Source organism: Mirounga angustirostris, unplaced genomic scaffold, assembly GCF_029215605.1.
Source record: "Mirounga angustirostris isolate CCGP_5_RB_7025 unplaced genomic scaffold, mMirAng1.0.hap1 SCAF_1, whole genome shotgun sequence".
Taxonomy (NCBI): domain Eukaryota; kingdom Metazoa; phylum Chordata; class Mammalia; order Carnivora; family Phocidae; genus Mirounga; species Mirounga angustirostris.
In genome coordinates this window covers 55,110,725-55,133,342 of record NW_026991709.1, presented here as the reverse complement: position 1 = coordinate 55,133,342, position 22,618 = coordinate 55,110,725, and the positions used below count along the sequence as shown (strand labels likewise).

At 42.4% G+C, this 22,618-nt stretch overlaps 1 protein-coding gene and 1 long non-coding RNA gene across 2 annotated transcripts in view; one reads left to right on the top strand and one right to left on the bottom strand.

The window, feature by feature from the left end:
* LOC123834531 (uncharacterized) overlaps positions 1-3,457 on the bottom strand; it is a 161,096-nt gene extending 157,639 nt beyond the window's left edge. The window contains exon 1 of the long non-coding RNA XR_006788461.1: positions 3,396-3,457. This is a non-coding gene — a long non-coding RNA (uncharacterized LOC123834531). The remainder of the gene's footprint in view (positions 1-3,395) is intronic.
* Positions 3,458-7,840: 4,383 nt separating this feature from the next.
* On the top strand, positions 7,841-14,574 carry DPPA4 (developmental pluripotency associated 4). Its single transcript, XM_045863927.1, has 6 exons — positions 7,841-7,988; positions 9,010-9,158; positions 9,245-9,295; positions 9,562-9,871; positions 11,416-11,611; positions 14,544-14,574. Exons 1-6 carry the CDS (start codon positions 7,841-7,843, stop codon positions 14,572-14,574), a joined length of 885 nt encoding a protein of 294 aa, XP_045719883.1.
* Positions 14,575-22,618: the final 8,044 nt, after the last annotated feature.

Here is a 22,618-nt window from a genome sequence, read left to right as displayed (position 1 = left end):
GAGCACATTTTAAGAAACTTCCCTATATCCTCCATGGTAATGGTGAATCTCCTGGAATATTAATAGATTACAGTTGATCTTGGTTTCAAAAAGCATTGTCCTCAGTGACATATTTGGGATAAACTAGGGACACAGGGCTGCCATGGTAATTGTACAGATGGGGGGCTCCATGCTCATGCTCCAGAGAAAGAACGTGAATCGAGGCTGATACAAAGCTCAGGAGCCACCTGCCAAGCCCTGTGGCCTCACTCAAAGCTACATCAGCCTGAAGGTAGGGGCAACCTTTTTTAAGTGGTCGACTTGAATGGATGCTTTTTTGCAATTTGTTAGTTCCAAGGTGTGTTATTTTTCAAACGTATACTAAATTTCCTATGTGCAAGTGATGGCCCTTGGACACACACTTACTTTGGCCCTTAGCACATACAGGGGGAACAGAAGCTGGAAACCTAATAACCAAGTAGTGATTCTCCTGGACCACATTTAATCGGGAGGAGGGTGGGGGGAGCAGGTAGGTGGAAGCAAAGGAGAGCCAACTGAGGTTTTCAAGGAATGTTTGTTTTATACAAACATTTCGGTATTCATGTATCATCAGTAAGACAGATCTGTACACCCTGAGGCTCCTATAACTCTGGAGTTCCCTCTTTAAGATAAAGTATAACAAATTAGATATGCAAAATTGCTAGGGCCTCCACAGAAACTTGGAATGGACCACTTACAAGTTAAGCTTCAGTAGCTTCATGATAAAGGTGCCCCTGATTAACATGTCCTGTTCTGTATTTATTTTTTTAAATAGGCTCCACACCAATGTGGGGCTCGAACTCACCACCCCAAGATCAAGAGTCACACGCTCCATCGACTGAGCCAGCCAGGTGCCCCCATGTCCTGTTCTTTTTTTTTTTTTTAAAGATTTATTTATTCATTTGAGAGAGCGAGAATAAGAGAGAGTACATGAGAGGGGGGAGGGTCAGAGGGAGAAGCAGGCTCCTCGCCGAGCAGGGAGCCCGATGCGGGACTCGATCCTGGGACTCCAGGATCATGACCTGAGCCAAAGGCAGTTGCTTAACCAACTGAGCCACCCAGGCGCCCCCCATGTCCTGTTCTTTAAAGCAGAAGTCATGGAAAATGTAACTCAGTGACACTGTATTTCCTCGCATTTCTGGAACTCATCCTACTGGGAGGTAATTAAGGACCAGAACCACTTTTCATTACTAGTGCTTGACACAGGGTGAAGGAAGGAATGGAGGAAGGGAGACAGTTTATAAACAAAGAAACCAGATGGGCTTTTTTCCCCATGATTTCAGCTCTACTGTCTACCTCCAACTTTTCCCTTTTTTAACCCAAATTATTATTATTTTTTTAAAGTTTTATTTAAGCAATCTCTACACCCAACGTTGTGCTTGAACCCACCACCCTGGTATCAAGAGTTGAATGCTCTTCCGACTGAATCAGCCAGATGCCCCTATCCCAAATTACTAACTAACCTGATAGCCTACCTTACTCTCCAGATTTACTTTTTTTTATTTAAAGATTTTATTTATTTATTTGACAGAGAGAGACACAGCGAGAGAGGGAACACGAGCAGGGGGAGTGGGAGAGGGAGAAGCAGGCCTCCTGCAGAGCAGGGAGCCCGATGCAGGGCTCGATCCCAGGACCCTGGGATCATGACCTGAGCCGAAGGCAATCACTTAACCAACTGAGCCACCCAGGCGCCCCTCCAGATTTACTTCTAAGTGACTCATCTGTTTCTTTTTCTTAATATTTTATTTATCCATATGAGGGAGAGAGAACATTCGAGTGTGTGCGCGGGGAGGGGGAGGGGGAGAGGGGGGAGGGGGAGGGGGAGAGGGGGAGAGGGAGGGGGAGGGGAGGGGGAGGGGAGGGGGAGGGGGAGGGGAGGGGGAGGGGGAGGGGAGGGGGAGGGGGAGGGGGAGGGGGGAGGGGAGGGGGAGGGGGAGGGGGAGGGGGGAGGGGGAGGGGGGAGGGGGAGGGGGAGGGGGAGGGGGGAGGGGGAGGGGAGGGGGAGGGGGAGGGGAGGGGGAGGGGGAGGGGGAGGGGGAGGGGAGGGAGAAGCAGACTCCCTCTGGAGCGTGGAGCCCGACAAGGGGCTCCATCCCAGGACCCCAAGATCATGACCTGAGCCGAAGGCAGATGCTTAACTGACTCATCTGTTTCTTTAAAAAGTAACTCCAAAAGGGGCACTGACTTTACTATAGGGGATACTTAAAAGGTAGAGTATAATAAATACGCCGTGTCGAGTTCTAGTATACTTATTACAATACCAGATATGGAGAAAAGGTATTCTTATACCCTGTTATAAATTGGTAGAAGTCATCCTGGATAAAAACAAAACCATATAAATTTTGAATAAGCTCAGCTTTTGAACCAGCACTTCTAGCCAACAGGTTTGGACAAGTACCCCAACCAGCTTCCACAGTCACCTCCCACCAAAGCTCTCCCACCGTCAAATATGAAATGGTGGTGGTGTTGTGTGATACAATCCTGTTTTGTCTTCTGTAAATGCAGATTAATGACTCTGGAAGATTCATTGCTTCCAGGTAAATAACTAAATGCCTCATTAACTCAGCTAATTTTATTCAACTAAAACTTTTTTTGGAAGAGAAAATACACACAGAAAAAAGAAAACCTGGCAGGAATCTGCCACATCTCTCACCTTATTCAGTCTCCAACACTATTAATAGAAACATCTGTGAAAATAAGGGAACCCTCCTTTAGGGTGGAATGGGAAAGCTCTGAAGCGGGAGCACTCATGCTTGTACCATTCACTGCGACCCACAGAACCAGCAGAAGGAGAGAATTATTATTTTGACAAGGGCATTTTTTACATAGGAATTTATCCCTTGCCTTTAAGAAAAGGAAGATTCCCTCCCTGCCCCAGCTCAAACTGTTGTCCTTCTCCAATCAACTTTTGTTCAAAACAACCCTCCCCAACTTCCTCCGAAAACCTAATAAAAGCTGATCTTCCCTTTGCCTCTTTGGATTTGCGTAGGGTTCACCAAAGCTAGTTTATCTTGAATTGCAATTCCCGTATAAACTCATTTTTTTAAGTAAATAAAATTACCATTTGCCTCTATTCACCACAGCTAGCCTTGATCCAACACGTGCTGCGTTAGACCCTGTTCAGGTGTGAGACGTGTGAGAGCCTATTTAGCCATCCCTGCAACCCTCCGAGTAAAACCTATTGTTTTCCAGACTCCCCTCTTACAGGTAAGGACAGTGTCAGATAATTTGCCCAAGGTCACACAGCTAGTTAAAGGGCGGTTGGGGTTTCAATGCTGCCCGGCTGTGGAGTGTTTGCTCTGACCCAGAACCCCCCATTACCACGCCAGGGGCCCGCATCTCAAGCTGAAAGCTGCCAGGGCGGTTTCCCAACTCACCGTCTGGTGTCTGCGACGATCCCTCTCCAACTCTTTGTCCTCATTACGGTTGAAAGATCTTTACAAAATGGTCGTCAGAGTCCGCCCGCCCCTACCCCCACCCCTACCCCCACCTGGAATTTTTCAGCAGCTTTCCATTGCTCTTTGCCTAAAGATGAGAAGGTCAACCTATCCAGACTCAGCTAACATTTTCCTCCTCCCCCTCGGAGCTCCAGCTTCACAGCCCTTATTTTGTTCCCGAATTGAGCTGATCCCTCCTCTCCTCCTCTTCAGTTAATTCAGTTCTTCTGGTCCTTCAAATCTGACACTTTCCTGACTTCCTTGATGAGGTCAAAACCCCTACTGCAGACCACCAAATGTAGGGAGCTTTTCTGCTTTTAAGTGTCGTAATTGAGTAGTTTTCCCTGTTTTGATAATATGTACAAATAAATGTAATGCATTTTAAGATCCTATAAAAGATATTATATTAGTTATTGATAATGAGTTACCTAACGTCTGTTCTTCATTCCAGGCTGTAAGCCCTTGAGGGCAGGGTCTTTGTCTGCTTTTGTCCACCGCTGTCTCTCCTGTACTAAGCACATAGTTGCCGTCCATTTATCGAGCATTTTTGTTCAATAAATGAATGAGATTCAATTATGAATATTTTTCCAACTAAGGAGGAATAGAGCTTTACGCATTGACATAAAAACATTTTAAAAAGCAGTTTTTCTTTTGACTAAACATTCGTAAGAAATTTTACGTATAAACGTATTTCTCTAAAGAAACAAACTTACATATATTCCTATTTTACATTTGAGAAACCAAAGCACAAACACATTGTGTTTCTTCAAGATTGCTTATAAATTACCACAACTCCAAGCCCAACAAAAGCATTTGGCTTTTTGCTTCATTTGAGAACTCAGTATTATTATTTCCAATTATGCTCAAATATTTTTTTCTTCAAATATTTTTTAAGTTAAATCGTGCTAATCCTCCTTATATATAGAACATCAGCTATCCTGTTGGGTTTTTTTTTAATCGTTGGTGCAATTCTTTCAGAAATTATTTCCCCCCAAATCATGGTAGGTCTAAGAATTCCTAAGTCATAATCTCAATATATACTCCATCTATTAATATAGAAATTATAGATTGTACCTTGCCCAGGATGAGATGTCTCAATATCTGGGTTTGTACTTAATTTAGAATTTAGCCATGTTACCTCCAATTACACTGGGGAGAGAAAAATAATTCAATCAAATACTTTGTATATATTATACATTATATAAACCTTACCTAGTAAGTATTTACTGTTTGTTGTCTGTGAACCGGGGTAAAATACTTAACAGTCAAAACTGCCATATGACCTCCCAGGTGATCTAGATTTCTAAATACTTCTTTCATCTTTGGTGCTTTGGGGCTTGTTCAGTCCTCATCTATACTTGCTTCTCCACTCCTGGATCCCATTTACTTACGTCCTGTGTCCACGTAGTTCTCTCCTGGGAGGATATTATCACCTCCATTCCGGGTAAGGATCATCTCATCTTCATCATTTTGGGGCACGCAATGAGATGTAGGAAAACAAAACAAAGGCACATAGTAGACTTTGTGACCTGACAGAGGAAGGTTTGAATCCCACAATCGCTGGTTCTTAACATAGAAGATTCCTTCACTTCACATTTCTGATCCCCCACAGTTTGACAGGGAGGAGCAATCTGAGTGGGAGGTATTTTCAGATTAACTTTAAAGAGACTAACTTTAAACTCCCTGACCTTGTTTGGGAGTTAGTAGGTCAGGGGCTTGAGGAGTAGAATAAAGCTCGCCTAGACTTGATTTCTGGCTCTCTCTTACTGCGTCATCCAGCAAGTTACCAATATAATGTTATGCATACTTTTGTCATCCATAAAATGGGGGACCATAAAATAATGGCTGTGAACTTTTAAACCTAAAATTTGGTCAAAACAAATACTTAAAAACTACTCTTACTAGTTGTTGGCAGACGGGAAGGTGGTAGTTTTATGAGTACAAATGGAATGCTGGGGTTGTGATTGGTTGAGAAGCTTGCTTAAGAAATAAAATTATGTGGGACACAAAAAAGGTTTTGCTTTCTTCAAACCACCAGTCCGGCCCTGGAATTCTTTTGTTTCCACAAGTTGCCTCATTAAATCCCTTCGAACATCCTGTTCAGAAGTCTCCAGGAACTTTTGTTTCTCCCTTGGATTTTTTCAGAAGATTCCAACTTCCTGATGTCTCCTGAACCACACGGTAGGTGATTATGTTAAAAAGCTCACAGAAAGTGGTAGGAAAGGTATTACTAATTAATTCATACAAGAGTCACCTCAAGAATTAGAGTACACAGAATTAGCATTCACAAATTGTGGGGGAGGGAAAAGGGGGAGGAGAAAAAGGAAAGCGCCTTTGGGTGACAGGAAGTGGGAGGAGACTTTTAAAAGAGCAATCTGGGGCCCTGGGCCATTTCAGAAGTAAGAATTTTCTTTCTGTCAACGTTGACTTCTCTTTGGGTATGGAGAAAGCAAAAGGCAAAAAGGTAAATACAATTTTAGCGTGTTTGTTTCTGTCTGTCTTTGAGCGTCTCCTCATGGTTCTCCTTGATCCTTCTTTCAAGGAGAAAAGAATGTGCCTTAGAATTTCCTCTTGTTAAGAAAAAAAAAAAAAAAAAAAAAACCAGTAAAGTCCTAAATAACGATCGCGCAACCTGGTATATTGGGGCAAGGAGACTGTAAGAAATGGGGCTTCCTATTTGAGTTTAGAAAAGATACTTTACCCCGTCCAAAAGAAGAATCTAGTATCAGGGCTGGAGGGGAGTGGTAACAGGAGAAAAAGGGAGATGAGGGGAAAACTTTAGGAAGAGGTAATGGACCTGAGGTTGGGGAGAACTAGATCCTTTAATTTGCCCTCAACAGACACCGGTCCTAAACCAGAAGTGGTGGGTCTGAACCCATCTTTTCCCAGGGTCACCGGGGCTATGGAATAATCCAAAGCCAGACATATTGACAAGCACCACAGACAGAAATTAAAGGTAGAGAGGCTTTGGGGTGCCTGGGTGGCTCAGTGGGTTAAACGTCTGACTCTTGATCTCAGCTCAGGTCTTGATCTCAGGGTCGTGAGTTCAAGCCCCGCAATGGGCTCCAGGCTGGGTGTGGAGCCTACTTAAAAAAAGAAAGAAAATGTAAAGAGGCTTTGAGACTTTCCAGTGTCAAGGGAACCCGAGTACTCTCAAGAATAGTCTCTTTCCTTGGGACCATCATTTTTACTCTCTCGATTTTAAGATGTCAGTCAGGCCCCAAAGTGAGTAGTTTGTGTAAAGCCATGCAAACGTAAAATTTGAATACGAACGCAAAGCTGCTATAGAGATGTAAAATGCCATACAAATGTTAATTTGTCCTGTTCTCCCACCTTGGGGACACTGGAAAGGATTTAGATTTAGGGATTTTCTGTCCATCTGAAATGCCTAAATGTGTGCCTTTAATTAGGTAGCCTCTGAGCCTCAGCTTCTGCATCTGAAAACCAAAGTTAGAAATTGCCACCAGGTTGCTGTGGGCAGTAAATAAAAGAAAATAAGAAACGTGTCAACACCTTATGTAAGAGGTTAGTTTCTCTATCAGATAGCTGGATCCCCACCGTTCTCTTGTTCCTTCTGGTTCAATTAAACAATGTTTGAGGGCCTAGGAGGAAAGAGAGATTCTGCCCTTAGGCAGCTTACCAGTCAAATGGAGTAACCAACATTGATCAAATCAGACAAGCAAATGTAAAACTACGACTGATAAGGGGGAGGAGTGAGGCAATGTGTAGATGTGACTTGGTCTGAGAAGATCAGAAAGGGCTGCTGGTTGAAGGAATACTGGAGATGAGATTCTGAAGAAGAAGGGAGATTTAAGAAAGTGAGTATAAGGCTGGGGTAGAGTGAGCGATATCTCTTCAGGCCTTGGTAACTAGGCTGGAAAGGAATTCTGTGACTAGCCCTTGGGGCCATGGAGTGGCTGGTCGACTGAATTAAAGATATTTGTATATCTTCATACTGAGCACAATGAACAACTGAAGGAGTATATAGAATCCCTCTGGCAATAGTAGAGGAAAACTTTCTTTGGAAGAGGTCAAGAACAAAGGAATGGGGGAAGAAAATCTTCAGGTAAGAGAATAGTGGGTATGGTAGGTGATAAGAGGGCTCCTATCCCCTGCCCAAAGAGCCTAGTTTCTTCTGCTTCTGTGGTTTGTATCCATATTTTCGGTCTTTTTTCGTATTCTCAAATCGGCCTCCCATTTCCCCATCTTCCCTATAAGTAAACCTGGGGTTAAGACGATTTCCTGGAGGAGAATCCATGCTGCCAGCTGTGTGTATAATGACTATCCTGGTGCTGTGGATGTGAGTTATCTTGAGTCAGGGAGTGTTTGTGGTGGGTTGGGCACCCAAGGGAAGATGGACTGGCCTCTGTCCCCATCAGAACTCCATGAAGTCGGGGGAAGACTCTCTGGCCAGCCAGTCCCAACCAGTATCAGAAGAAGCTAAAGGGAAACAGCAGGCTTCTGGGGAACCAAAGTTGCAAAGAACTTCCACCAGCGGGACCAAACGGAAAAGATCTATGAAAGAAGACAAAGGTAAGAAGTCTACAAGGCCTCGAATCTCATTTCCTTGGGCTTAAGAAGACCAAGGAACTTTTTGGAAGGAGTAGAACAAGTAGGAAAGAAAATTGGTCCTGTATTCTGAAAACCCCCACTTCCTTTGGGGTCCAGCTTATGTCACGCCTCCCTGAAGCCTTCTTTCAGCCACCTCTGTTAAAACTGGTGTCTTCAGGTCTCCAAACTCTGACAATATATTTGGTTCTGATCATCATTTTGCCTTCACTTGCTGCTTAGTGTTAAGGATCTCAAAGTGCAGTGATTTGGGTCCAGACTGCTATAAATTTGAAATCCCATCCTTGAAACTCCACCTTCTTTTTCTAAGAATTGAGGATAATACTTAACCTAGCTGGGTCGGATGGGGTGGGGTGCAGCCTCAGTTGTAATGTATATGGAATAATTAGGGTAAAAATGCCCACGTGATACCTGACTAGTAATGTGCACTCGGTAAAGCCTCACAACTATTAGTGTCATTATAGTTGTCTGTTCTGGGGGTGTGTTCTGGAAGTCTTTCCTGATCAGTGGGAGTGTGAGAAAGCTGTGTGCAGCGAGAAAAGAGTACTGCCCTGAGTGGGGTGGGCTGACATAATTCTGAGAACGGGCAGTTGTGCGTAGCATTGCCGAGTGGTTTATTTTGTTCTTTGCTGAGAGGACAAGGCACCACTGAGGATTTATGATGTCAGGTTTAAAATTCCTATCATTCTCCTGGATTGGAAGTAAGATCTCTAGTACAACTTCGTTGGAGTCTGTGGGTTTGGGTGCTCACAAAGGAGCAAGTAAGGGAGTTTCAGGAAGTAAAAACTGGAGATTCAGAAGGAGTCAGTCAGTCCCAGGTTTGAGGTTGTGTCCCTTGGAGGTTTCTGGGGTCTTTGGCAAGTCAGTAACTATACAGTGGGGATTGGGCTGTGAGAACTGAAAGTTGTGCTTTGACATTTTAAAAGGCTACACAAAAGTGAATTATTACTAATTTCATCCCATTCTCCTCCACCTTCTGGTTCAGAAAAGAAGGCACAAGGCGTTGGAAAAGTAAGACTTCGGAAGAAAATCCCAGTTCCTCCATTACCTTCTAAATTGCCACCAGCCAACGTGCTTCACCGAGACATCCTGCGGGCCTGGTGCCAACAACTAAAGCTGAGCACCAAAGGCCAGGTGAAGGTCCAGGGTTGGAGACAGTGCTCCTGGGAGGAGGGGTAGGATCCTTGCTTGATTGTTAACTCATTTTTCTCTTGTCTTAGAAACTAGATGTATATAAGAGAATCTGTGAATATGCTTACCCCGATCAGAAGGTAAGTGATTTGTAGAGATTTGACAAGAGTGGAAGGTTTAGTTCTCATTCTAATTACCTATTTTAGCATCAGAAAGTCAGTGGAGGGATTGCCTCAGCCCCTCCTTCCCTCCTTCCACTCCTTCTGAAGAGGAACAGCACACCCACCCCCCACCACCACCCCCTTCCACCCCCACCCCCACCACTTCTCACAAGGTTGTACAAAATCATAAAAGTGAGACTGCACTTCTGACAGCACCTTAACCTTGTAAACCCTATTTGTAGAAGAACATTCCTGTCACCGCAGAGGAGGCCAAGATTCTCACACAGTCACAAAGAAGATCAAAGATGGACCAGGAGGAAATGTCTCTGGAAAGTTCTGGGAAAAGGATATCTTCTGATGGAACGTACCTTCCTGAAGTGGCTGTTTCCCCTGAGGGTGGGACCCCTGCCCATGTTGGGTCTGATGCTCTCCTGGAGGGAGTCGATACTGTTGTTGTGACAACTTCGGCCCCAGATGCTGTTTTTGCCTCCTGGTCCAGAATTGCAGCCAGGGCTGGGAAGGTGGAGACAGTGGAATCGCCCCAGGAGGCCCACGGTAAGCGCAGGATTGAGATCTGGTTCTGGTCCAGTTGAGGAAAAAATGCTGTTGATATTAACCTCCAATCAATTTTAGGGTATATCAGAATCACCTGAATGAAGGGTTGGTGATTCCTGGGCCCTACCCACAGAGTTTCTGATTCAGAACTGAGGTAGGGCCTGGGAATTTTCATTTCTAACAATTTTTCAGCCAGTGCTAAGGATGCTAGTCTGGGGACCGCACTTTGAAAACGACTGCTGCAAATTATTGATGTCATCAGAAGGGAATGGCAATCTGTTTGGCTTTCTTTCTTTCCCCTTTAAGGAATTAAAAGTAAAAGCAGGCTCTAAAATCAACTGCCTGAGCTTAAGCCCTGGGATCTTCTAGCATCTGTTAAGTGAATGACATTAACAAGTTGGTTAATATAGTTCCCAATTTCCTCCTCATAAAATAGGTTGATAATTACATCTACCTCATAATGTTGTAAGAATCGTAGGACATAAAATTAAGAGAGACCATAAACTGGTTAGCACAGTACAATGCCTGTTGAGACCCCTGAATCTATTTCATAAAGGCCTTCCCAGACCACTCCGGTTTAGTCTTTCTATTGAAGGAAACCAGAATATGTCACCTGTCCTAAAGTGTTTTAAAATTTATAATAAAAATTGTTTTGAACCGATGGCAATTAAAGAGCAACAAACCCAGGAAAAGGTCTCTTTTTACTGCCTCAAGGCAGGTTATAAATTCTCTTTTTGCTGGAGACAATCCACTGAGAGGTGGCACCAGAGAAACCTTACTTCTGAGTTCCTTCCCATATATTGACTTTCCCACTGTCTGCCACCCCCAGGAGCCTAAAACTGCTTCCGTTTTTCCTGTCATTTTGCTACAAATTCATCGTTCTCTGTAAAAGCTGGGATTCCGAGCTGCCATTTTGAGTCTGTTTTCGTTGTCTGTGGTTTCTTCCAAGTGATGTGTGCCGTACGCATTAATAAACTGATCATCTCTCGTGGATCTTTTTGTGAAGCAGTTCCTGCTGCAAACCCAGGATGGGCAGACGTAAAGGTTTGCCTCCCTTGCGCTGTCATTTACCCACTTGGAGCTATGCCACTTCCAACTATACTTTTTCCTTTTTAAAGTTTTTTTTTTTTTTTTTTAAGATTTTATTTATTCATTTGAGACACAGAGATACAAAGAGAGAGAGAGAGCATGAGCACTGGGAGAGGCAGAGGGAGAGGAAGAAGCAGACTCCCCGCTGAGTCAGGAGCCCGACGTGGGGCTCGATCCCAGGACCCTGGGATCATGACCTGAGCCGAAGGCAGACGCCTAACCATCTGAGCCACCCAGGTGCCCCGCTTTTTAAAGTTTTAACAGGAACTGTTTTGTATGGTTTTCTAAAAGGGAGCAGAACAGAATATGCTTAAGGTGAAGCTAGGATTCCAGGGCTCATATCTTGGAGCTGGCATTGAGAAAAGTAGAAGAAACAAAGACCATGATATAGTCTTGACCAGAAGAACATTAGAATTTGGCCATCCTGTGTTCGTACTCACCTCTTTCTCCTCCAGGTGTCAGGTGGTGTGTGGTCCATGGGAGAAGTCTGCCTGCAGACACAGAAGGTTGGGTTCACCTGCAATTTCATGCAGGACAAGCCTGGGTGCCTGAAAAACGAGGGAGAGTATGTGCCCTGTTCTTGCTGCCGGCCTGCAATTTTCCACCCCCACACCTGGAGGACAATATGCTGTGCCCCAAATGTGTTCGAAGGTAACTACCTGGTGCTTTTCTACAAACTAAAACCGGACACCTGGTTTTTAGTTAGGGGAGAGAGGAGATGCATGTTAATCTTAAATAGCCCTGTATTTCTTGCACAAGCTGTCAGTAAAGAGTTCCAAGAAAATTATTATGAATTAAGTGTATTCCTAGGAAAAAGCATTTTTAGGTCAGGGCTTAATGCTTCTACCTAGAGACCCACCCATAATTATGGAGAAACAGTATTGATTAATTACTGTATTACAGGTATATGTACTTCACAGAAATAATGACTAGAAAAACAACAGCAACAAAACCCTCTAAGTAGACTACAGTCTAATGGGAATACTGGTATGTAAACAGCTGTAATACCATGTGATGACTAGTATCAAAGAAGAGGTTTCTAAACTTGAAGGAAGAATTGCCTACATGGAAAGAAGGAGAAAGCTCATTTTTCAGTCTAGGGACCAACACCAAGGTTGAGAACTTAGAATGAAGTGGAAATTTGATAATAGAATATGGTAAAAACAAAAAAAAAAAAAAAAAAAAATGGGTCTGCTTCCTCCTTACCAAATGGGCATAATAATGCCTATCTGGAGTATTGTGAAGATTAGATGAGTTAATAAGTGTAAAGTTCTTAGCACTTGTCTGACATAGGCAAGCACTCAAAGAAAAAAAATAAATGTGGGTATTAATTATTCCAGCAAGAGGGATTTCTTTCAATGAAGTCATAAAGATGGAAATATACAATGTATGCAAAAAACAGTTTTGGCTCAAATTGAGCATTATAGATTATTACTTAAAATCATTAGTTTGGGGTCTCATTATAGTAAGCATTGAAGGTTTAGAATTTACCCAGTAGCCCATGGTGTTCTTTCAAAAAATGTCATTAGTTATGTGATGTGATCAATGAAGTATCTCTGTAATCACCAAACAACCCACTCTAGAAGCACAATTACGAAGAGAGACAAAAGGTTTTTCTCTATACTTTAAATTCTAAGCCAATTGAAATCAACATATTAAATAACTGGCTGATGCAGAATAGGCCAGGGGGGTAGTTGTTAAATTTCTTATTCTCTGTGTAAACTAAACCAGCTAATTCATTAAGATTTCTGTTTCTAAATAGGATGGGAAATATTTTTAGTTAAATAAGCCACTACAGTTGACAAACTGGGGTGAGGTGGAGCGGGGTGAGTACTGTTGTTTTCAAGCCACAGCCACAACATTGGCTCAGGGAAGGGGACAGTCCTCCAGCAAAGTCCCGTTTCTACCAGCGACCATTTCCATAACTTTACACAAGCCACTTCACTTTTCTGGGCCTGAATTTCCACATCTCTAATATGAGAAGCCACGTGGACAGGGAGGTGTACAAAAGTCACCAAAGTATTAAAATTAAGAGGCCACCAAGAGGTTTATATGCCTGTAAAGAAACACTCCAAAAGGCTATTGTATTTAGGGTTTTTGTTTGTTTGTTTCCATTGTATTTAATTTTATAGAGAACCTACTGAGGAGACTTAAGAGCAGTTGTTTTTTTCCCCAAAGAATTCATATTTTATTGATCATAGTATAGGACTACAATACAATGAAAATATAACAACAAAAATTATTTTATTTTTTAAAATTTATTTTTATTTAAGGTCAACTAACATAAAATGTATTATTGGTTTTGGAGGTAGAGGTCAGTGATTCGTCAGTCTTACATAATACCCAGTGCTCATTACATCACATGCCCTCCTTAATGCCCATCACCCAGTTTTAAAGAAAAGGATAGATATGCAGAATTTTGCAGTTTCAAAGATTAGAGTGAAGGACAAGGAATCTGGTCAGGCAGCTCTTTCCTGGGTGATGGGCCACTGAAGGGTTGGAAGCAAGTAAATGTACTGAGGCTTACATTGCCGAAGAGGGAAGGGTGTGAGATCTATTAGAAAAATGTTGTGGGAAAGTTGTTTTTAATAGGTTTTAAGGGCCTCGCATCTCCTAAAGGTGCCAAAATAGAATCTGGCTATCAAATGATACCTGGGTATCAAATGCAGCTGAAGAAGGTACAAATGAAATACTTGCTTGGTCGATGTGAGATTCAAAGCAGTAAAGGATACGGGTGATTTCTGAGGCTTGAATATGGGGAGCAGACAAGTAGAAAGGATGGCTGGAGGTGTTTTCCAGAAGCACAAATGGAGAAGTGCAGCAGTAGGATGCTCAAAGGAAATTTCCATTTGTGCTGTATTGGAGAGAGTGAGCCTAAGTATGCTTCTGGGCTTAGTTTGGGAGAGGAGCCTACAGAGAGGGAGGATGTAAAGAGGACTATGCCTCTGAATGGAGGAGCTTGGTGCAGCCCAGACTTGCCTCGCAGAGACCCCTGTCCCCAGCTCTCAGTTGTGCTGGCACCATCCTCCATTGGCCTGCAAGGAGGCCCATCCTTAGTGTCAAGATGACTGAACACGCAGGGTCTTGGCCAGCTGGCAGAGCACAGAAGCCTAAAGTGGGTGGGACCCTCAGGCTAGACTGCCCCTCCCCCAGCCAGCAGTGGCAGCCCCTGGGCTCTGGCACACTTACTGTCTCCCACGGGAGAACGGATGTGAGTGTGCACTTCTTTTTCCCCCTTCTGGCTGTCCTACTTCCTACCAATAATTGTCACTGCCAAGCAAGTTGAATAAAATTGAGGTCTCTCTGGAGAGTCCTTTAATGACCTACCAAGGCCACTGGGCAAATGGTAGAAGGTCCACTCGCTGGCGTCTCCTGCCCATGGGCTGCACAGGACAGGAACATATTACAAGAGACATATCGTGGCTAGTAGTCACTCCTTGATGACATGGTCACATGCTTTCTACCCACTATCTTCAAGTTAAGGACAATTCCACCAGTGGGGTTCCTGGCTGTTTTCAAGGATGTAACTTAATATTTATTCTTGGATCTCATCTTAAAAACAAACATCTTGTTTGCTTTGTAGGAATAAGGTGTTAATGAAAAGCCTCCAATGAGCTTACAGTACCAGGCAAAAGGGTACGGCTGTGACTATAATTAATGGTAGAAAGGGAACTACAATCAACTCCGGTGCGGCTGGCTGCTCCACACCCTCCATCTTCCCGCCTCCAGGGCACACGGGCTGGTGCTTTGCAGGTGTTACGCTCCGACCCCCCCACCCCCGGGGCCTGCGGGGTCGTGGGTTGGGATACAGGGGCTCTTAACACTTTACGCTGGAAAAGCATTCCAGAAATCATCGTTCGTTCTACTTAAGATGAAAAAGTCATTCATACTACCCAACGTTGACCCTTCTGAAATAGAAGTGACCTTAACAGTTCCTTTAAAGAGGGAGCCTGAGCCTCCCTTCGCCGAGGGGCGGAGTGGGAAGCACAGATGGGCTCCCATGCTGGATTTCCCTTCTCGGGAGAGTCTAACTCCCCCAGAGGCTGCTACCTTCTCAGGCTCGTGACTTCGCACTGTTGAGTATTTTAAACCTGAGGGAAAGCAGCTGTTCTTTCCCACTCCCCCAAACGTACTCTTAATATAACAGAACATTTTTTGATGTTTTCTTATAACCTGAGACCTCTATGGTGTGTCTCTGGCATAAAAACAAAGAACACTTTGCCGGTATTATTTTCCCGTGTAGCTATTACGTATGTTTCTACTGCTTAAAAATATTTAAGGGTGCTTCTGAATCATAAATTCATAATGTATTGGATTTCAAATGTGTATATAAAATCATCTATTGTATATAGGAGACCATATGCATTGCGGGCAAATTACTAATATTCTTAATTCGAGATTAAGCCAAAAATCATGATTTTCTTTGGCATGATTTTTTTTTAAACCACTCAAGGTGGTTTTTTTCACTTGTGTTTTTATGGCAGTTTCCAACCTTGTTTTATTGTTGTGGATTTTTGGATTATGAGATTTTTTTCCCCTTCCAAAATGTACTGGAAGGAGTAGTAGAGATGGAGTTTGTAATCATCATGATATGGATGGATTTGGGCAAGAATCCTCAATAAATGTTAAAAACTAGAGAGGAATGTTTGTTGATGAGCAAGACACCTCCATGATCTTGCATTGTCTCCACACCTATTACTCGTTAATGGTCAGAATTTTTCAGTGTAAATAAATAATATACACATTTTATTCCCTATATCTTATTGTACACATCAATTTGAATTTTAATTTTGTTTCCTTTTTTAAGCTTTTTCCCTATTTTCAGTGGATTGCCCAAGTTTCTATTCTTTTGCCTTCCCAATCTGCTTATGAATAACTTCCCGTTCCTAACACACAAAAGTAAACTTAGTTATCTCTATAAAATCAGTTGTATTCCACCACGAAGATAACTATCTACCCCTTTTTCCTGCCCTAGCAAGGTGAAATCTCTAAAGTCACATTCCCCAGCATTTCCCTAATCCCCACAAGCCTCCCCCAAAATTCCTGTAGTTTTAACTACCCTAGTCTACCCCTCCCTCACTGTGTCCCTCCCGGGCTCCCAAAATATTACAAGAAAAAAAGACAACTTGGAGCTCAATACTCCATGCCTCAGATGAATTCTGTGGCAAAGGGAACTTGCAGTATGATCTTGATATCTGGGAGGAGCCAGGGGGAGAGAAAATTTCCAATTTCCCACCTGGAAGCTAAAGTCACGGTCATGCAGATCTGTCTGTCCAGAAGCACATGCTTGGTGTGAGCAAGGTATGTGGTGCCATGGGAATGGTGATAGGAGACGTCTGGAGCCCTCCCTCCAAATTTCTCCTGGCTCCAAAGGGACATGTAAGATTCCCAAGAGTTGGTGCTGAAGTAACTGAGCTTTGGAGGCAAGTTCTGCCAAGACGTGGCTGGCTAAGTCGAATGGATCTGTGTGAAGAAAGCCTGTGAACTCCCTGCCAGGAAGCAAAATTGGAAATGGCTACATCTCCCAAGGATCCCAGCCCCAAGGAGCAGATGTGGGAGGAGAATGAGAATGATGGGGAGATTTTTAAAATACTAACTCAGTGAGTTGGAATTAATTTCTCTGAAAGTTCCTCAAATAAATCTACATTTTGCAAGACAGGTCTTACAGAAAAAATTGGTTATGTCCACCTTGACCAAGTATTCAGGCTTATCACCAGGAATGACACAAACAGAAATGTGTTTTCTGATGGGAAATATCACTCATGATATTCTTGCCAAAAGGATTTAGTATGAATCTACTCAGAAGAGCAGGCAGTCCTGATTATACCTATTATCTCAGCATAAAGTGAGTTACCTTGTTTTGGGTGGCAGTTACTAAGGTTTATACATATGTAAAAATCGGCAGAGCTATGTGCTTAATATGTATGTTTTACCATATGTAAGCTATATATCATTTTTTAAAACGGCCCTGGTTTGAACAAGTTATAGCTCCGTCACATAAAAGCATGTTAGGTGGAATAATGGGAAATTGGAATATAGAATGGAAATTTGATGATGCTACAGCAATGTTAATGTCTATGTTGTGATAACTACAGAATTTGCATTTAACAATTGGTTAATGAGGGACAATACACAGGTGTGCTAACTTTTATATCTGGAATTTTTAAATAACATTTCAAAATAGTTGCATATATGAAAAGATCCTTTTGAAATACAAGTCAAATCGTGACACTCCTGTGCTCAAAACCCTCCTATGGATCCTGTTTCATTCAGAGTTAAAACCAAAGTCCTTGTTACGACCTCCAAAGACAATGTAAGTATCTCCTACCCCATTCCTCCCACCTTCAACTTCACCTCCAGTACCCTACCTTTGTTCCCTGATCTTGTCACTGGCTGGAATGATTTTTACCCAGAAGTGAGTATGGTAAACCTTTTAAGTCACTTGGTCAAAAAAGCATACTCCAAACCCCTCTTTAAAATCACAAGCTGGGGGCACCTAGGTGGTTCAATTGATTGCCTACCTTCAGCTTAGGTCATGATGCCAGGGTCCTGGGATCAAGCCCCACATCGGGCTTCCTGCTCAGCAGGGAGCCCGCTTCTCCCTCTCCCTCTGCTGCTCCCCCTGTTTGTGCACGCTCTCCTCTCTGTGTGTCAAATGAGTAAGTAAAATCTTTAAAAAATAAAATCACAAGCTGTTTTTCAACCCCTACCAGCACCATTTCTCCTCCCAACCCTGCTCTAGTTCTTTTTCTGTAATTATCTCCTCTAACATAAAATGTAATTTGTTACTTATTGTCTCCTAATAGCATAAAGGAATTTCTGTCAGTTTTGTGCACTTAAGTATCACAGTTTACTAGAACAGAGTCTGACACCTGGTAGGTGCTCAAAAAACGTTCAGTGAATGATAGATGGAAAGGTTTGAAGTGAACTGTAAAAGGAAATGGAGTACAGGTTCCTTAGGAATCAAAATTATAAAATTGGTCTCTGTCCTCTAATGTATTGCTACATACTCAGTCTAATTTTACTCGGTGTTCTAATTTTACTCAGTGTTCTATTGTCTAGGACAATAATTTGAGTCCCCTCTTGGAAAGAAAAAATGTTCTCTGTTGTGTTTAGTGCCCAGAATTCTGTTTTCTATTCCCACTATGTCATTCCCTCTAAAGTACTATTTTAGAAGGTCTCTAGCAAATTCTAAACTTAGCAGGAAGTTGTCTTTTTTTTTCCAACTCCCCATCTTCCTGTTTTAGAATGTGAAGTCCAACAGTATTAAAAACAGCAGTAATCACCCAACATTTCAATCACCATTACCTGAAGGATAAGAACATTATTGAAATTGCAATATGTTTTGAAGGATAAGAAAGGAGAAAGAACTTTGGTCCTGGGAGGAGACAGGGAGTAGGGGGAGATACTGGCTTACAAAAATGACATAACTGGGCCCAGAAGACCCTTCATTAGGAGGATTAACTTCGGTTATCTTGTTTCTGGCTATTGACATAGCTACATTGGAAGTCTTGGGAGGAAGTAAATTATTCCAAAAGTGTTATTAATCTCTTCTGAGTCCATTACTTAAGGGAATATTTCCCTGAGAAAGAGTTTTGAGTTGACATCAAATTGAAGGGCAAATAAGCATTAAATTGAAAATGAGAAGAAAGGAATTCCAGCCAGTGGGAAGGGCCTGTGAGGATCCTGAGGTGAGTAACAAAGAAATGGAGGGCCAGTATGTTGGGTGTTCAGAGCCTGGGAACATAGGTATGGGTTGAAACTGGAAAGGAATGGAGGCCCAGGTTACATAAGACCTTTGTTTTGTCTTTATCCCAAAAAACAAAAGCCTTGGGGCTCCTGGCTGGCTCAGTTGATAGAGCGTGTCACTCTTGATCTTGGGGTTGTGAGTTTGAGCCCCACGTTGGGTGTAGAGATTACTTAAAATCGTTTAAAAAAAAAAAAAAAAAACCTAAAAGACCCTAGAGCCTTTAGAAGTTCAAGGGGCTGGGCTGAAATGTCAGATTTGCATCTTGAAAAGATTATTTGCCTCTAGTGACCAGAAGGCAGAGGGTGTATTACAGAGGAGACCAGTTAAGTCTTTCTAGCAATAGATTTTAGCCACTTTGACTCTGGTAGAGAAAGCTGGAGGTAAGCTTGACAGGACTCATTATTGACTGGATATTGAGAGTAGGCTAATGCAGAAAGAACAGAAAAGTGATTCTAAAACTGGGAATCAGCTATCAGTTTTCAAACTTACCAAACTGTACACCTAAGATCTGGTTGTTGGATATTAAGATCTGGATATTCAACCTGAAATTTTTTTTTTTTTTAAGATTTTACTTATTTATTTGACAGAGACACAGTGAGAGGGAACACAGCATGGGGAGTGGGAGGGGGAAGCAGTCTTCCTGCGGAGCAGGGAGCCTGATGCAGGGCTCAATCCCAGGACCCTGGGATCATGACCTGAGACAAAGGCAGAAGCTTAACAACTGAGCCACCCAGGCGCCCAACCTGAATTTCGTTGTTTTTTTTTTTTAAAGATTTTATTTATTGGGATGCCTGGTTGGTCAGTTGGTTAAGCATCTGCCTTTGGTTCAGGTCATGATCCCAGGACCCTGGGATCTAGTCCTGCATTGGACTCCTTGCTCAGCGGGGACCCTGTTTCTCCCTCTGCCTGCCGCCCCCCGCTTGTGCTCTCTCTCTCTCTCTCTGACAAATAAATATTTGAGATAGAGCACAGGTGGTGGGGAGGAGCAGAGAGAGAGGAAGAAGCAGACTCCCCACTGAACAGCGACATGGGGCTCAATCCCAGGATCTCACTTACCTGACTGAGCCACCCAGGTGCTGCAATTCTACCTGAATTGGGAAAAAAAAAGTTTAGAGATCAAGAAGGAAATGGTGTCTGTCATATGACTCTACTCCTAGGATTCTGTACAGAGACCTCAGAGCCATGATAGATGACAAAGAGGAGGACCCCAATACATCAAGGGGATTTTTAACACTGAGGAGGGTTATAAAGGAGGTTCACAGAGACTAGATGAGAGTTCCTCCACATGCAGCTCTTAATGCTGAAAAACAAAGGTCAGAACTTTCTACATTCTGCTCTTTCCTCAAAGCCCTGCTTAAATCTTACTTCTTTTATAACCTCCTTTGATATGTTCCAACTCTTAAAACTACCCTTTTTTTTTTTTTCATATTGGATTGGAAATTACTACATTTCTTATTGTTAAGAACACAAGAACCCCAGGGCGCCTGGGTGGCTCAGTTGGTTAAGTGACTGCCTTCGGCTCATGTCATGATCCTGGAGTCCCAGGATGGAGTCCCGCATCGGGCTCCCTGCTCGGCAGGGAGCCTGCTTCTGCCTCTGACCCTCCCCCCTCTCATGTGCTCTCTCTGTCTCAAATAAATAAATAAAATCTTAAAAAAAAGAACACAAGAACCCCAAGTTTTTGGGGTAGTTAGATATAAGTTCAACTTCCCATCATTTTTAAAAATTTTTTTTGGTGGGCAGCAAAGCAAAGTTTATTGGTGATAGTACTAAGCTCCGAAAGGGCGGGGGGCGGGGTGCGGGGAGGACCCCAGAGAGATGCCTTCAACTTCTCATCCTTGAAGCTCAATTTACAGATTATTTGAATGAAGATAACAAACCACCCTTGCAGGGTTGCTAGATTCAAAAAACTCATGCATGTAAAAAAAAAAAAATCATGCATGTAAAACAATTACAGTGTTAGGCAAGTGATAGATACTCAGCCAAGAGTAATTGCTGTAATTCCTATTATGTTTTGTCTCTATCTTTGTTTCCTGAACTGAGGTGATCTGTAATTAACAGACACATATTAGCCATTTCAATAGTTGTGTGGCTTTGGGAATTTATTTAATCTCTTTAGCTTTCTCAGGTTTATTGAAGCATAATTTACATACTGTGAAATTCATCCATTTTAATGTATAGTCTTATAAGTTTTGGCAAATGCATGTAGTCTTTGTAACTACCAACACAAGATATAGAGCTTTAATCATTCCAGAAAATAACTTCTGGTCTCTTTGTGGTCAACTCCTACCCCCTCCCAGCTCCTGAAAACCAATGATCTATTTTCTGTTCTTACAATTTTGTCTTTTCCAGGATGTCTTGTAAATAGAATGAGTCTTGGTTCTTTAATTTAGTATAATACATTTGAGATTGACTCATGTTTCTGTGTGTGTCATTAGTTTGTTCCTTCTTATGATGAATAGTAGTATTCCATTATATAGATGTACTATAGTTTATCTATTCACCAGTTGAAGGATATTTGGTTATTTCTAGGTTTTGGCGATTACAAATGAAGTCCACTATTAACTTTCCTATGTAGTTTTTATGTGAACACTCAAGTTTCACTCATTTGGGATAAATATCCAAGCAGGGAGCTTAGTCATATGCTAAGTGTATGTTTAGCTTTTTAAGAAACCGCCAGGGGTGCCTGGGTGGCTCGGCTGGTTGGGCGATTGGGTGTCCGACTCTTGATTTGGCTCAGATCATGATCTCAGGGTCATGAAATCGAGCTGTGAGAGAGACTCCATGCTCAGCGGGGAGTCTGCTGGAGATTCTCTCTCTCTCTACCAGTCCCCACCCCCCACTCCCCCCATTCTCTAAGATAAATAAGTAAATCTTTGAAAAACAAAACTGTAACAGTTTTCCAAAATGGTTGCAACATATTGTCTTCTCACCAGAAATGTATGATATCCAGTTGCCTTCTTTCCTCACTGACACTTGATATGATCCATCTTTTAAATTTTAGCCATCGTAATAGGTGAATAATGGTATCTTATTGATCTTATTGTGGTATTAATTTACCTTCCATATAGCTTCTTGGTGGAGTGGTTGTTAAAGTATTTTGCCCCCTTTTTATTGAATCATTTGTTTTCTTATTATTCAGGTTGAGGAATTCATTATACATAAATTTAGAATCAGCATGTCACCTTTCACAACAAAAGTCCAACAGGGATTTTTTTCCTACAGGGATTTTTGATGGCTTTTCTGGGCCAGTGAATAATGGCAAGAGCGGCATGTTGTAGGCCCAACAGAATGGGAGAACTCTAGGAAAATGATACTTGGTATTGTGTTTTAATGTATCAGGGAGAGTTTTTCTTACATTTAGTTATGTTCCTCTGTAAGAAAATACCTAGACTTGGGGCTTCTGGCTGGCTCAATCAGTAGAGCATGTGACTCTTGATCTTGGGTTTGTGAGTTCAAGCCCCATGCTAGGTGTGGAACCTATTTTAAAGAAAAGATCTAGACTTAAGTAGAATGCAGCAGTGTGTTAGGAGTTCTGCAAAGTGGAAGAAGGCAATAATGGAATGCAGTTGGGTTGTATGCAGTGTGGTGTGTGTTGCGAAATGAAGGCAATTGTCAGCTGAGTATTTCTGTGCTAATTTACTAAGCCTCCATTGCCTTAGTTAATATAACACAGCTACAATCTGATGCAATGACCTGACCTGTGGGTAGAGGCTACAAAAACAAAAAAGATGGCAGATATGTATGTTGGGTAAAGTGTTAATGACCTCCAAAGATTAAGGGAGTAAGGAGTGTTAAGACCTAGGTTTGACTACTGGCTAGGCTAAAATAGTTGCTAGCTGATATTGAGTATCTGTTACCTAAATGACAATAATCATAATATTTATCTCAAAGGATTGTAAAGATTT